The sequence below is a fragment of the Solea senegalensis genome, linkage group LG2, assembly GCF_019176455.1.
Source record: "Solea senegalensis isolate Sse05_10M linkage group LG2, IFAPA_SoseM_1, whole genome shotgun sequence".
Classification (NCBI taxonomy): Eukaryota; Metazoa; Chordata; class Actinopteri; order Pleuronectiformes; family Soleidae; genus Solea; species Solea senegalensis.
In genome coordinates, this window is record NC_058022.1 from 2,092,405 (window position 1) to 2,108,340 (window position 15,936).

At 38.6% G+C, this 15,936-nt stretch overlaps 2 protein-coding genes across 2 annotated transcripts; one reads left to right on the forward strand and one right to left on the reverse strand.

Annotated features, from left to right (window-relative positions):
* The first annotated feature begins 2,877 nt into the window (after positions 1-2,877).
* pdcl3 (phosducin-like 3) lies at positions 2,878-6,893 on the forward strand. Its single transcript, XM_044049127.1, has 6 exons — positions 2,878-2,961; positions 4,576-4,696; positions 4,873-4,963; positions 5,220-5,363; positions 5,536-5,744; positions 6,395-6,893. Exons 1-6 carry the CDS (start codon positions 2,956-2,958, stop codon positions 6,541-6,543), a joined length of 720 nt encoding a protein of 239 aa, XP_043905062.1. The 5' UTR covers positions 2,878-2,955; the 3' UTR covers positions 6,544-6,893.
* A 59-nt stretch (positions 6,894-6,952) lies between these two features.
* nms (neuromedin S) lies at positions 6,953-10,836 on the reverse strand. The gene is made up of 7 exons (XM_044049140.1): positions 10,683-10,836; positions 9,804-9,850; positions 8,997-9,056; positions 8,654-8,680; positions 8,498-8,551; positions 7,450-7,518; positions 6,953-7,182 (listed from the first exon to the last, which is right to left on the reverse strand). The coding sequence occupies exons 1-7, from the start codon at positions 10,753-10,755 to the stop codon at positions 7,174-7,176; spliced, it is 339 nt and encodes a 112-aa protein (XP_043905075.1). The 5' UTR covers positions 10,756-10,836; the 3' UTR covers positions 6,953-7,173.
* Positions 10,837-15,936: the final 5,100 nt, after the last annotated feature.

A 15,936-nucleotide genomic window follows, 5' to 3' on the forward strand; every position in this document is an offset into this window, starting at 1 on the left:
AGTAGAGTTGATATTATTTTGTATGAGAATCGTGGTAATAGTCATAGTTAGTGTCATTTTAACAGTTGTAGGCCTTTTCAAAGTAGTGGTATTTGTATTACTTTATGTTTAAGTATATAGTTTATATACTTCGTTTTAAGTATGATTAGTAGTAGTTATTTTGTTGCATTTGTAGTAATATTTGCATTAGAAAAATGCAATGGAAGAGTAGTCGTAGTACTAGTAGTGGTAGTTGTAGTGGTGGTGGTACTTATTGTAGTTATAATAGTAATAGATCTATTGTAGTAACAGTAGTAATACAAGTATTTGTATTCAAAGTAGTTGTAGTAGTCAATGTGGTCATATAGTAGTGGTAGTAGTAGTAGTCACCATAGTAATAAACTATTAGTCGTGGTAGTAGTAGTCACCATTGTCATAAAGTATTAGTGGTGGTAGTAGTAGTAGTAGTAGTCACCATAGTCATAAAGTATTAGTAGTGGTAGCAGTCACCATTGTCGGTATAAAGTCATTGGTAGTGTAGTAGTAGTAGCCACCATGTTAAAGGTAGTAGTGGTAGTAGTGGTATTGTCATAGTAGTAGTCCAGTAGTGTCACCTAAAGTATTAGTGGTGGTAGTAGTAGTAGTAGTAGTCGCCACCATTGTCATAAAAGTAGTAGTAGTAGTAGAAGTAGTCACCATTGTCAAAGTATTAGTAGTAGTAGTAGTAGTAGTCGTCACCATTGTCATAAAGTATTAGTAGTGGTAGTAGTAGTAGTAGTCATCATTGTCATAAACTATTAGTAGTGGTAGTAGTAGTCACCATAGTCATAAAGTATTAGTAGTGGTAGTAGTAGTAGTAGTAGTAGTAGTCGCCACCATTGTCATAAAGCATAGTAGTAGTAGTAGTAGTAGTCACCATTGTCATAAACTATTAGTAGTTGTAGTATTAGTCACCATTGTCATAAAGTATTAGTAGTGGTATTATATTAATAGTAGTTGTCACCATTGTCATAAAGCATTAGTAGTAGTAGTAGCAGTAGTAGTAGTGGTCACCATAGTCAAGCCAGTAGTAGTCATAAAAGTATTAATAGTAGTAGTAGTAGTGGTGGTCACTATAGTCATAAAGTATTAGTAGTGGTAGTAGTCATGTAGTAGTAGTAGTAGTAGTAGTAGTAGTCGTCACCATTGTCATAAAGCATTAGTAGTGGTAGTAGTAGTAGTAGTAGTAGTCACTATTGTCATAAACTATTAGTAGTTGGTATTAGTCACCTGTCATAAAAGTAGTGTAGGTAGTAGTAGTCATAAAGTAGTAGTAGTAGTAGTAGTCACCATAGTCATAAAGTATTAGTGGTGGTAGTAGTAGTAGTAGTCACCATAGTCATAAAGTATTAATAATAGTAGTAGTAGTAGTAGTGGTCACTATAGTCATAAAGTATTAGTAGTAGGCCTAACTGTATTATTAGCAGTAGTAATAGTTGTAGGACAATGCCTGTTTGTAGTAGTAGTGTTAGTATTCTTGTCATGGTAATAGTTATTGAAAAGAAAAGTACTTGTAACAGGAAAAGTTAGATGTATATTTGTATCAGCAGTGGTGGTAAAATGCTGCCATTGTGTAGTTGAATATAAATTTCAGCGTCATAAACTACAGCTTCACGGAAAACGAGTACAGAGTGAGAGCTCTTTCGTTTGTTTACTCGTCTTCCGCATTTCGCCAACTTTCCCTTTCGCCACTTCCTGCACGGAGCCGCCAGCTGTCCTGTGATTGGCGGAGGAGCTGGCACGTGTGTTCAGGTGTTTTTCCTGTGTTTCAGTCCATTCATTCAAGTGGAACAAACTGACTGAAATGTGTTTTATAATGTATTGTATGATTTAATTGTTAATGTTCTATGAATGCATTTAGAAGCCATTTTCTTAAGTTTTTATATTTATTGAAATTGCCAATTTACATGGTGTTTTATTTGTGGTGTATTCTCATTCAAAGTTTGATCGTCTGTGTGTGGTATTTTATATTGTGCTGCCGCCTAGTGGTGTGGCTGACAGGGACAGTCTTTATGCTGCGTTCTATTTGTAGTCCTTGGACAGAATTTCACTTTAACTATTTTTCTTTTCTTTCGTTTAAATTAACTTCTACTCATTTTCCATAGTATTTTAAGGGTAACATTTTTTGTTATATTGATATTTCATGTGTAATTTTCGACATTCTATGTGTAGCCAATATTTGGGTGTGTGTTTTTTTTTTTTGCAAACTCTGTGTGCTGTTTTAATTCTGAACGAGCAATAATAATCTATCCAGTTGATTAATTAATTATTCTGGTTCTGATTTTCTAACTCATTTTCCAAACCATAATTAAATACTATGATAAATTAATTTTAGTTAAATACATTTGTTATTCTTGATTTTAGAAGTATTAAATGTGTTGTTAAACTTTTAATTTGTATTCATTTAACCATATTTAATGTTTTTCTTGGCTTCACATTCGAAAGTTCTGTTTTAGTGACCGATAATTTGTCTGTGTGTGTGTGTATATATATATATATGTGTGTGTGGGTGGGCGTGTGTGTGTGTGTGTGTGTGGGTGGGCGTGTGTGTGTGTGTGTGTGTGTTACAACACCTGTTGGTTTTGAGCCACAAATGGAATCTCGTGCTCTCTCTCCATATATGGTCATATTCAGCCTCAAACGGAAGTTGGTGTCACATTTATTATTATCCCACCCGCATGTCTCTTATGTTCCATAGTCTTTTAAACCTGATTTTACTTTATATGGCGCCATATAAACAGACTAACACTCTACTTTTTAGTTTAACTCATAAAATCAGATTTTTACTTGAACCAAAAACTTTGGTTTGTGATCTTATTTGACGTTTGTGGGCGTTTTCTGCTGTCACTCGGTTCCGGTGAGTGTTCGCTCCTTCTGTTTCCGTGTCTGGGAGGAGAACAGCGGTGTGATTTCACAGCCCATCTTCTCTCCGTCAAAATGCAGGTTAGTAAAGCTTTATGAAACTTTTAATCGCTGAAAATCATCTTCAGTAAATATGAATGTTTATTTAAAGTTATTGTCTTCGCTTTGTGGTGAGTTATTCGACAGAGAAGAGCCGCGAAACCGAGCTCACAGCGTTCATGTTAGCTTTAGCTTTAGCCGAGGCTCACTTCTTCAAGTCGGACTCTCCAGTAAACGTAGAAAGATAAATAAAAGTAATTAAAGACACGTTGACATGAAGTTGTAGCTCAAATCAAATGCTTTGTGATTAATCGAGTACTTGGTACACATACTTTAAACCTGTAAATAGTAAACAGAGATTAGTGCATTAAACTACTTTTCGTGAATTATTTTTAGTAAAAATGTCTCGTCATAGCATGTATTATTAAACATATTCACGTCAATTGAGAGGAAGTCTGATTTGAGCCGTTATTTACCCGTTATTTTCATGGTCATTTAGTTTGTCGATTAATCGATTAGTTGTTTGGGCCATAATATGTTGGGGAAATGTTGATGGTTGTTTCCCGAACCTTGAAATAATGATGTTTCTTAAATGTCTTGTTTTATCCACAAATTAAAATGTTTCAGTTTTAATTATTTCTTTGTTATTGGGAGCAAATAAACCAGAAAATATTCACATTTAAGAAGCTGAAACATCAGAGTTTCTTTAAATAGTTTATTTCATAAATAACTCAAAGTAGTTGATGGTTAAATTAAAAATGAATTCATCAGTTTAGTTTTGTATTTGTCTAAATGCGGACTCAGAGTTACTCAATTCCACGATTTAGCAAACTTAGAAAGTTATTTATTATCTAAGTGGAGGCATTTTCTTTACCACACATTTGAGGATACCACACAATAAGTAAAAACAGTAATTTTCACTGACAGTTTTGTTCTTACAGTCTTTCTAATTGGAATGAAACTTAATGTTTTCTTATTCCAAAAAGTCATTTCATTTTGAGGTCAGCATAAAAAGAGGTCAAGATATTAAACACTTAAAATATAAAAGTGACGCTTGTTTAAAAAAAGCGTGTAAATACCTGTATACAGTATGTTTAAATGAGAGGAATTTTCTGTACAGTGACGTCGGTGAAGCTGACTGCTTTTATTATTAAGTTTAACTTGTAGCCTTTTCTTAACCCAGAACTCAAAATGATCACATAAATAAATGTAATACTTTCAGCATTATATTATACATATGTGAGCTTGTTTAGTGTTTTTATTACACTTGTATGCATGTAATATTCACTTAATCTTTAATTCTAGTCTGTTTTTGTTGTATATATATCCATTCTGTTTGATAAATGTGTCGTTTTATTGTGAAATCAAAACAACACCTTTACTTTGAAAGTCTGTGAAATATCATCACAAACATCTTTGTTGTGCTATCACAGTGGAGTATTATGTTATCATTTTTACCTTTCACGTTGTAAGCAGTTGTTTTTCTTTCCCCCAAATATTTTCTCTAGACTAGATTAGACTCACATGACACCACTGCCTTAATCCAGTCTAGTTTCACTTGTGTTTCAACATCAATTTAAACCCACACCTTTGGAAACTTCTCACAAAACGTGAAGAGCATCACATACCAGAACCTTTTTTAATTTCCCCCTCAAGGACCCAAATGAAGACACAGAATGGAACGACATCCTGAGGAAGAAAGGCATTCTTCCTCCTAAAGAGACACCGAAGGAGGATGAAGAGGAGGAGGAGCTGGCTCTTCAGCAGCAGTCAGTCGGTGAGAGACAGGGAGAGTGATTTTTATATAGTTTCCTCTTAGTAGTTCTGTAGATGTGTGTTTATTTGCACATGTAATAAATAGTTTTTATCAAACAGGTTGTTTCTCAACAAAGTCTAGTTTGCCTTTATTCCATATAAACTCTTAGGTTTTATTCATTGTTTTTGTCTGTGCAGTTAAAACGTATGAGAGCATGACGCTGGAAGAGCTGGACGAGAATGAGGATGAGTTTGGTGAGGAAGACGAGGCGGCCATCGAGATGTACAGGTGAGTGGAGGTTATGTAACCACCACCGATGATGTGCATTATGCTGTTACTCTGTGTAACAGCTTAAACAAAACATTGATTTTCTTGTTGTCTACCAGTACGTTTTCATTTAAAACTAAAGCGTTTGAACTCAGGCTTAAACCAGGAGAAATAAAGACTTTCATGATGTTGTTAGCAGGAGTTTGAGTGGTTCATTAAATCTTCTCTCACTGTGTGTCTGAGAGTGACGTGTGTTTGTGTGTTTGTGTGTTTGCAGACAGAAGCGTCTGGCAGAGTGGAAGGCGACTCAGATAAAGAACGTGTTTTCAGAGGTCGTGGAAATCTCGGGTCAAGACTACGTGAAGGAGGTGAACAAGGCTGGAGAAGGGATCTGGGTCGTGCTGCATCTCTACAAACAGGGGTGAGTTCATCCAACCACGTCAGGACTGCCATCAGTGGTCGCTCTTCCACCACACAGTTCTAGCATGTGTCATCACTGGAAGAGTCATGAGCGCTATAGATCAGTTATAAAGAGTTAAAAGTGTTCATATTTGACCTCACTTCTCCTCCTCTGTGTTGCTGTCATTTCCCAGCATCCCCCTGTGCACCCTTATCAACCAGCACCTGAGCATCATGGCCAATAAGTTTCGCCAGACCAAGTTCCTCAAGTCCATCTCCACCACGTGCATCCCCAACTACCCCGACCGCAACCTGCCCACCATCTTTGTTTACTTTGAGGGCGAGATGAAGGCGCAGTTCATCGGCCCTCACGTCTTTGGAGGCATGAACCTCACAGTTGACGGTGGGTGGAGTTCAATTTTGGACCACCATGTTTGTTTTTTTACTGTAGCCCACGAGGGACAAACTAATCATTATTTGAGTTTTTTTATTCTAACTGAAGGCTTCATAGGACGTGTAAGGGAAGGGGAGAGCGATTGGATGGGTATCAGCTGCGACATCACCAATAAATGCTAAATTATGCACACTGTACCTTTAACAAAAGACTCACTGTAATAAAATCTACATCTGATTAAGTCTATGATGTCTTTAGAGAATGTTCACTGATTTATTTCACTTTTAGAAACTCTTTTATGGCCTGAAACTGTAGTTTGTGTCTCTTTGTGAAACCGTGCACCAAACCCCATTTAGAAAATCATCCATTTTACATCACAGCTCACAGGAGTTGTTGATCCATTGCTGCCTCTATTATACAATTTAAATGTGTTGTTTTGTCACTTCAGTGTTTGAAATCCTTAATTTGGATTTACTGCAGTGACACATACTGACCACATGGGGCAGCAGCAGACCAGCAGCTCCTGTGTCTCTGTGAGCTTAAAATGCTGATTTTCTCTATGGAGTTTGGTGCAGGAGAGAGAGCAGATGGAAAAGAAAATGTCAGTTTTACAGCAGGAAAACAGCGAAAGTAACGTCTTCTCGTTCTCTCTGTGTCAGAGCTGGAGTGGCGGTTATCGGAATCCGGGGCGGTGAAAACGGACCTCGAGGAAAATCCCAGGAAGCAGGTCGAAGACAAGATGATGACGTCCATCAGGTCTTCGCTCCCGACGCGAAAAGACAGTGACTCTGAGGACGAGGACGATTAGAAACGCGCACTCTGTTACACTGGTGTGTTTCATGTTGTTACCACGCAGGCAGGGACGGATCCTGCTCAAGGGAACTGCGGGCAGGACAGGATCAGAGCGACACTGTGGCGTTGAACCCTCCATGAGAACCACAGATAACTTTAATCTCGTGCTCGGTGTTTGTACGCAAGCATCACAGACGAATGTCAAGTGTTTGTTTGTTTTTTTTTATTATGTTTCATCATCATTTTGGCACAAAAATGTACATTTCCATCCAAACCTGTGAAATGAAATGTGAGTTCACCTCTTTGCCACAACAATCGTCACCACTTTTATTTTATTGTGTTTGCTATAAAGGATTCACACAAGAACTTATTCTGAGAGTGTTTTTGTTTGAATTTCTCTGTTTGACACATTTTTCTTCTTCTGTGATTGAGAACCTTTAAACGTCGACGCAGAAATAAATAAATATTTATATATATATATGTACAAATATCTTTTTTTTCCATCTATACAATAATAATTTATTTTCTCTGGATATAAAGTCAGTTTGAGGCGACGCGTGGCTCTGTCGATCGTGTTCGGACGTCAGATTATGTTGAGATTCTTTAGATCCTTTTTTTTTTCAACAGCGCTCCCTTCTGGCAGCCATCAGATCTTCTGTAAAAAGAGAAAAGTGAGTACATATCTGCTTTTTAATACTGTTTCACACGTTCATGCTCATGTTTTATTGTGTAAACGCGTCCTTAAATAAATAATCTGACAACATCTCTTGATTTTAAAAGCACACGACTACAAAGTGAAAGGTTTAAACCCTGAAAAATGTGTTTTTCTTTTCATTTTTCTTACTAAATTTGATCCTTTTATGTGTCTTTGAACTTACTTTTTATAAGATTATGTTGTAAGAATGTTTTTTTGTTTCCTCACCAGAAGCAGAACTTTTCTCCTCTGGGAAAGTTTCGGTGAGAGTCGCATCAGTGGATGAACAGAGTGAGACTGAAAGAGATCAGGGAAACCAAATGTCAAGTAAGGGGTAAGTCCATTTTTATAAAAATCTGGTTTTTAAATACAAGGTTTTTTATTGTTTTTGTTGGATTTCAGTTCACAGAAAACTTTGTAAAATGAAGAAATGTGAAGCTTGAAGCAACAGAAAAGTCATTTATAAATCAAAATAAGAGGCGACAATCAGGGTTTTAAAGGTTTGCATATGGGCGACGGTTTTGATTCTAGCTGAGCAGAAAGACGGCACAGGAACTGGCCTAGATTACACTAGATTAATTGAGACTGGGATCTATCACACCAGGCACTGCGTTTACATTCATGTTAAAAGTCCAATTTTAGTCAGACTAAGACAGTAATAAGTTTTTGTTGTTATGTAAACACGATAGTCCGACTAGAATCAAGCTAGTCTTAGTCGGACTAACATACCTGGATGATGCGATTCATAGTCCGATTACTCCTGCATGTGTACGATTAGTCGGACTGGAGTGGGACTTGGCATTCTTCCGGAAGAAGAAGAAGAAGAAGACGGCGTATAAACTGCTGTACTGTTGTTGGGAGATTGTACGGCAGCGGCAGCAGTGGCGTCTTTCTTCAGACAACACGACAACCACAAGAGACACGTGGTCGGTCTAATTTGTATCAAAACGTACAGAACCACAGCGCCGTCCATCTCGCTGCCAACAGGAAACTGATTCACTACGCACTAGCTTATAGAGAGCGACAGCGCCACCTACGACGGCTGACGGATTTGAGAAATACCAAGAGGAGCGAGGGAAGATGTCGGGAGTAAAGGCAACCGTGGCAAACAACAAACTGGGAGAAACTGACTCCAGAAGAGAGCAGTTAGAGGAACAGCTGAGACCCTGTGCTGATCCCTCAGACTCCCAGGCTTCTGTTCGAGGACCAGGAGTCAGAAGAACCTCTCAAGTGGTTTATATTTACATGATAAACATGTTGTTGTTCTCGTGCTCACCTCTTGTTGAACAGCTCCAACAGAGTCTCGTGCTTTGGAATAATGAAACAGAAACTGAGAAGAAACGAAATTCAAAAAGTCAATCAAAAGTGAAAGTGATCAAACGTCAGTGATCGATGGAGAATCAGATTTATTCAAAGAAAAGGAAAAACTCACGCGTTTGAAAACATTCTGGACTTTGTCCTGCAAATGAAAAACAGAAAATACTCAACATCACGACATCAGTAAGGATTGATTTTTTAATTCATAAAACATAAATGTCTGTAAATGTATAGACGCGTAATTGTATAAGAAAGGAACAAACATGTGAATTAAAATAAAATAAACTATTTTAAGCAACAGGAGTAAGAGAAAGGAACAATTATTCATAGAAAAACACCTTATTTCACGTTCGTGTCGCACTGAGACGACGACAAACACAAAACATGAATAATAAATAATACACAGAACTTTGTCATTAAAGGAGCTATGACGTAGTTTTCTCTATAAAAGTCCTCACCTCGTCCTGGTCCGTCCACTCGGCGTCGCTGAAGTCGTCGCTGCGTACGGCGCGGAGCACCTGCGACATAAACGACACGATTGTTCGTGAGCTGACGACAAAAACAAACAACGCAATCCTGAACAGTAACTAACGTTATAGTAACAATCATCATTTTCATTTGTCTTCTGATGCGTAAATGATAAAAATGAAGCTTCTTCACGAACGACTTTTATTTATTGATTTCTTTTTATTATGAAGAGATTTTATTGCAAAATGAGTCATTTACTCTTAAACTTTCTATACGGGGCCCAACTTTTTTAAAGACGACAAAAACAGCATAAATCGTGACAACAGTACATTTTGTGTCTAATGTAGCGACTAAGCTACAACAGCTAATGTGACTTGTAACTGGTAAAGGAATTAAAACTGAATTGTATGCATGTTATTCCAAAAAAATTCATATAAATTTAAATTCAGCAAATTTCTTTGCGGCGGGACCTGAAAAAAGTCTCTCGCGACCCGTCTGTGGGCCCCGACCCAGTGTTTGGGAACCTCTGTGTTAACTAACCCCCCAAAAAGCATCATATAGAAGTAAAGTTCCCAAACTAAGAAGAGATGTTGATGTACAGTGATGATGATGATGATGAAGGAGACGTTGGTTCACCGCTGAATTAGAGCAGACAGACGTTAAAGGAGCTGCTGATTAATAATGAATAACTATTGATCTCTCCTGGCTGCGTGATAATAATCATCATTATTATCTCACAGGGAAGAGAACCAGCCCGTGTCGGCATGTAAATGTGTAAAATAATGACCATTAAATACCTTTCTTAACAATAATCCGTCTTCCCACTCCTCATAAGGACCTGCGTCTGGACAGAGACGACACAACGTGATGAAATCACACTTTTCAACGCTTCCAAATACACTGTAAAAATGTCAGAAAATCATCACAACATTCAAAATGTGAGCACGTTCAGCAGCTTTGAGCCCGCAATGCCGGTCATTGTTCAAGACGTAAGGGGCAAATATAGAAGAATCAACACATGAATAAACAGATATTCAGTCAATGTGAATGAATGAATAAATAATCACATAGTGAAGTAAATAATGGGCTGTCATTCAAAAACTAAACAATAATGAACGGCAACACTTACAGTGATTTTACAATGATTTTTGCTATTTTATCTGCCTTTTCTATAAATTTGCATCATTTATGAGTCATTTTAGATAAAAAAATACAAACTAAAAATGAGAACATTAAAGAACACAGTTACAGATGAATTCTTCAGCTCATATTTGACATTTAAAAAAAACAAGAACTCAATGGCCAAATCTACAACTAAAACACTCAACTGAATAACCTGCTTCATTTCTGTGTTAGCGCCCCCTACTGCTGACATTTATTTAATATTTATTTATTTTGCACAATGAAGAAAACGTATATGAAAAATATGACATTAATTTAACGACAGAAGAGACTAAATAAATACAACATTATGTTTGTCGTTATTTGTATAATTTATCGCCCGTCAACTCAAAAAAAAAGGTAAAATACCGAGCATCGTTAGTAAATCGGCATCAACCATGAAGAAAACCGATCCTCAAAGATCCACTTCATCATTTTCAGCTTCAATAACAAAAGTAATCCAGTAAATGAATGATAGAAACATAAATAAATATAAATAAAAGTGAATCACCGACCTGTTCTGCTTCCACATCCAATAAACCAGAGTAAACACAGGAGGAAAAGTTGTCGTACGCTCGGAAAACTCATGTCTCTGTGAGGAAAATGAGGAAAAACTCTCCTCTGCTCAGTGTCTCTGTGTCGCTCTGCTGTTCGGCGGAGTTCGGCGGAGTTCGGCGGAGTTCGGCTCGGCTCGGGGGTTTCGTCGCTCCTGGTTCCGTCGCGGTTGTTTGAGCTCTGAACTCTGAGCGCGAGACCGCAGCTGTTTAAAGGCGCACGGCTCTGCACGCGCAGACACTGACTGACGCACAGGTGACCAATCACAGCCACGCACACGCACGCACACACACACACACACACACACACGAACACACACACACACACAAACTTGTTTTAATATCAGGTCTTAACCCTTAAAAGCAAAGGCAAAATGTCCTCACAAAGGTATAAATAAAAGAACACACAAACACACATTTTTGTACAGCATCCTTAGTGAGGACACTCAGAGACTTAAGGCATTTTCTTACCCTTAATCACTACAAATGAAATGTCCATATTTATAACCATTAAAACGAGCCTTGACCCAGAAAAAAAGCCCTTTAACCTTTTGAGGAGCAGAAAAAATGTTTTGATTTAAAATGTACACACACACACTAAACACACACACACACACTAAACACACTTAAACTAACCTTTAAATTAACCCTTAACTCAACCTTTAAATTAACCCTTAACTCAACCCAATACTAACCCCCAAACCAGGTCTTTACCCCAGAGAAAGACCCTTAAAATTGTGAGGATCAAACAAAATGTCCCCACACAGACACATTCACACACATACACACACACACACGTACGCACACACACACACACATACACACTAAACACACTTAAACTAACCTTCATTTTATTTATTTATAGTTGTTTTAAAGTTGTGAGGATCAAACAAAATGTCCCCACAAAGACATGTACACACACGTACACACACGTACACACACATACACACACACACACACACACACACACACACACACACACACACACACACACACACACAGAGTGTTCTGGTAATCCCTGTGGATTGGGAATACTGGACTGCACCTGCTGATGTCAGATTTTTTAATGGCTGATGATGATGATGTGACTGTAATCTGAGCTTTGAAGGGAAATGGATGATGAACGACATCATACAACATTTAAACTCTGTGTGTGTGTGTGGGTGTGTGTGTGTGTGTGTGTGATGACGCGTCACTGTTTATCTCTGACGTCTCTCAGTTTGCAGTGAATGTGTTAAAAAGTTGTTTTTTATTTATTTTATTTTTATTTTTACGGCACTTAAAATGTCACACACACAGAAAATATCAATATAAATGTATCTGTAAACACAATAAAACAAACGCAATTTCATAATAATTATAAATGAGCCCTAATGTTTGTTTAAATGGATTTTTCCAGGTTTTATTTTTTAGATTTTAGCCATTTTAGCCATCTAACACATTTAAAATCATAAAAACGATGCCTCCATATGTCTCTGATAACTTAAGAATATGTTTTTATGTTTTATTTCACCGTTAAACTGCTTTTTCTGGCTGGGAATTCAAGTTTTTAGCTCACAGGGACACAGGAGCTGCTGGTGTGCTGCTGCCTCGTGTGGTCACTTTGTGTCACTGGTATAAATCCAGACAAAGGATTTCAAACACAGAAGTCACTAAATAACACGTTTAAACTCAGTGGATTAAGAACTCCTCGCTTATTTTCTCTATGGGCTTTGGTGTGAGAGAGAAAATCAGTTTCAGTCAAAGAGTGAGAAAAAAATGTGAAAACATATTTTTATGATATCGTTCAGTTAAGCTGGTGTGAATTTGAACAGTTATTTTGGACAGTTTACTGTTCTTAATCCCTGGTTTATGAATAACTGTAAGACATCACAGGACAAAACAGAGTCTGTTGTTGCGTGTGTGTGTGTGTGTGTGTGTGTGTGCGCGAGTGCGACATTTGAGCCAAAGAAAAAATAATGTTTTATTAAAGTGACCGAGGTCGTGGCCTGATGTGACCTCTGTGTGTGTGTGTGTGGTCCAGGGATTAACTGTTACGATCAGGTAATCTGGAGTCACAGCTGCTCACGGTAAAAACACCTTCATTTACAACCAAAATCTGACAAAGACTGTGTGATTTATAACATTTGATTATAAAACATGTGCACGTAAACCAATACTTTGTGAATAAAATTATATTTTTTTAACATACTTTTCTTGCTTCAATTAACAATTTCTATTTAAATACCTTTTCTTGGTTTGAAATATTCAAAAATAAACATCAGAGATTGTATTCTACTGAGAACAAAGTGATGAGTTGAAATGTAAATGTGTCTGTTGTTGAATGGGAGCGTCGTGGAGATCACGAGTGATTGTTACGTCGTCATAAACTCAAACACTGTTGACCCTCGAGTCCTCGCGGCGTAATCATCACACAGCAGACACTCCAGAGCGTCGTCTTATTCTCACTTTCTTTATTTTAATAAATCATGAACCAAAGTTCCATCACAGCGGAACACGAGGCTTCACAAGGTCTTAATGCGTTAAAGAAATCTTTAGAAATCAAATTCTGATTTAATCGTTCAAAAATATTGTATTTTATTGTTTGAAAATACGCTCCCTGATTTGTTGTCGTGTTTTTTTATTTTGTGGGCGGGCCTTAGGAAGCTGCCTGCTGATTGGCTGCTCACTGGACTGGAAGTAGTCCAGGGCTTGGAGTCGCCGTCCGCCTGGAACTCGTTCCCCGTCGACATCCGACAAAATAATTGTAAGTATCTAATGTTTTTAATCTGACAAACGTTAGATTTTTACAATTATTTTGTCGGATGTCGATGGGAGAAAACTTTGGGCCAATCAACATGCAGCTTTCTAAGACACGCCCACAAACAAAAAACCATGGCGAGGGAGCGCAAAGAACATTTATCATTAACATTTATTTATTGCATTTTGAACGGTCTTTGTGCGAAAAGAATAATGTAGTGAATGGCCACTAGGGGGCGACTCTATGGTTCGTGGAAAGAGCTCAATTTTAATGGACAAATCTGGACTTTTTCATGGTTTATTCTGAAAAACAGAGCCGTATTTTATTATTTCTGGGGGATTTGTTTGGGGGAGTGCAGTGGCCTGTGAAGTTTTTCACATAAATACACGTAGATGGAGCAATTACACACACACACACACACACACACACACGATGAGCTAATTCTCCGGTGTGGGCATTAGGCTGCTGTCTCGTCTCTAACTGGATGTGAAGCAGTCGTGTGTCAACAACCTGATGAGATTTAATCTGTTTAATCCCCCCTCAGGCCGCCGCTAACGAGGTTAACTAATGAATTCTGTCCTCGTGAGCCGGCGGGTGGCGGTGTAACGGTTAAAGACAAGAGATGAGAAGCTTCTGTGACGTTCATTTGTGTTGATTTGTGGCAGGTGAGATCCTCGCCGTCGTGTTCATTCAGTGACTAATGAAGCTCCCGCGTCCACGTCGCCGCTCACACCCACGCGTGTGAGCGGCGACGTGTTTCATTAAGTCCTGCAGAGGCGCTCGTAGATTTCACCCTGTCACAGAGACTCAGGACAGTGAGGGCCGTGTTCACACCGCAGACCTTTAATCTCTGTGAGCTGACACTGGTTGAGAGGTTTTCTATATTTTTTATATATTTAAAGTCAAATAAAGGACATTTGTTCATGAAGCTTTGGTCTTTATATGGTACTGACGTCACATTCATGCTACTCAAAGCATTTTTTGCACTGGAAAGTAAAGTTTGTAAACCGCTCACTCTCCTGCACCAAAGCCCATTGAGAAAAACAGTGATTTAAGCTCATGGGAAAACTGGGGCTTCTGGTCTACTGCTGCCTCCTGTGGTCAGTTTGTGTCACTGAGGTTAATCTGAACGAAGAATTTCAAATGCCAAAGTCACAAAACAACACTTTTTAACTTTGTGATGGAGGCAGCAGTGGATCAACAACTCCTGTGTGCTGTGATGTTAAAACCACTGATTTTCTCGATGGACTTTGGTGCGGGGGAGAGTGAGCGGTTTCCAGGCTGTTTAACAGTGAGATGAAGTGGTGAACATACTTCAAAGATATCATAGTATGAAACTGGTGTCCATTTCAATATGTGAGCCTTTAGTGAATTAGCTAAAATCTTGTCAGTACATCAAACAAACAAACCCTGACCCTAAATGACATATTTATTTGTTGTGTTAGCCTGCCACTTTATTGTGTTAGCCTGCCACTTTATTGTGTTAGCCTGCCACTTTATTGTGTTAGCCTGCCAATCCATGTTAGAAAGAGACAAAATATTGTGCTTGACAAGCTAATGACAAGCCTGCTAGCTAAAGGAACCACTAGCTAAAGAAGCAGTGTTGGAATCCTAACCCGGGATATGAAATTTGGGTTTTCTACTACAGATGTAACGCAGTACCACGAGCCATCGGTGTGCGGCCCTCTATTGTAGCAGACGCAAACGCACTTATACTGCGTACATTCTTGTCCGAGTTGAGCTGTTGTAAAAAACAGTGAATGCAAATGTATCTCGGGGCTAGCCGTCGTGAGGAATACCGGTCGATCACAACACTCTGCACACGCTAACAGCGTAGCAACACGCAAATAGGACAAATATGGAATTAAACGTAACAGTGGCAGCATGTCAGCGAGTTTTTGAAGTCTGCTCCGATGTTCCGAGATGGAAATCCAACTTGCTACTAGGAACTTGGGAATTCCGACTACAACCGGATAGCATCCTTGGCGTCTTTGGACGTTTGATTCCACGTAGCTAACGGGGTTTTTCCATATTCTAGTGGGAGTAACCTTCACCTACAAGGAAACATCGTAAAAATGTTCCAGTAGCGTCCGACGTATGTCCCTGTGGTTGTAAAAAAACAATGGATACAAACTCGGACTAGCCTTTGTTAGCAATATCGGTTCGATAACAACGCTCTAGCGTAGCAACACGCAACAGCAGCATGTTTTGTGAGCAGCAGTCATCTTTGGAATCTGTGTTGGGGTGGGAAACCGGAAGGCATCCTTGACGTCTTTGGACATTTGATTCCACGTAGCTAACAGGGTTTTTTTCCACATTCTTGTGGGATTAACCTTCACCTGCACTGACACATTACGGCATGTTGTGACTTCCTGGACGATAACGCCTCATGAGCGACGCGTTCCTCAACAAAATCCATTAGCGTCCGACGTATGTCCCCGTGGTCGTATACGCGGGTGGTCATATGTGCTGAGA

What these genes read in the sequence shown, in the direction of transcription:
- pdcl3 (XM_044049127.1), top strand. An exon ending in GCGGCCATCGAGATGTACAG is followed by an intron (nt 4,964 to 5,219) that starts GTGAGTGGAGGT and finishes GTGTGTTTGCAG; the next exon opens with ACAGAAGCGTCTGGCAGAGT. An exon ending in CTGCATCTCTACAAACAGGG is followed by an intron (nt 5,364 to 5,535) that starts GTGAGTTCATCC and finishes GTCATTTCCCAG; the next exon opens with CATCCCCCTGTGCACCCTTA.
- nms (XM_044049140.1), bottom strand. Translation starts at nt 10,755, where the DNA reads ATGAGTTTTCCGAGCGTACGACAACTTTTCCTCCTGTGTTTACTCTGG. An exon ending in ACGGATTATTGTTAAGAAAG is followed by an intron (nt 9,057 to 9,803) that starts GTATTTAATGGT and finishes TTTATGTCGCAG; the next exon opens with GTGCTCCGCGCCGTACGCAG. An exon ending in TTGGAGCTGTTCAACAAGAG is followed by an intron (nt 7,519 to 8,497) that starts GTGAGCACGAGA and finishes GATCTCTTTCAG; the next exon opens with TCTCACTCTGTTCATCCACT.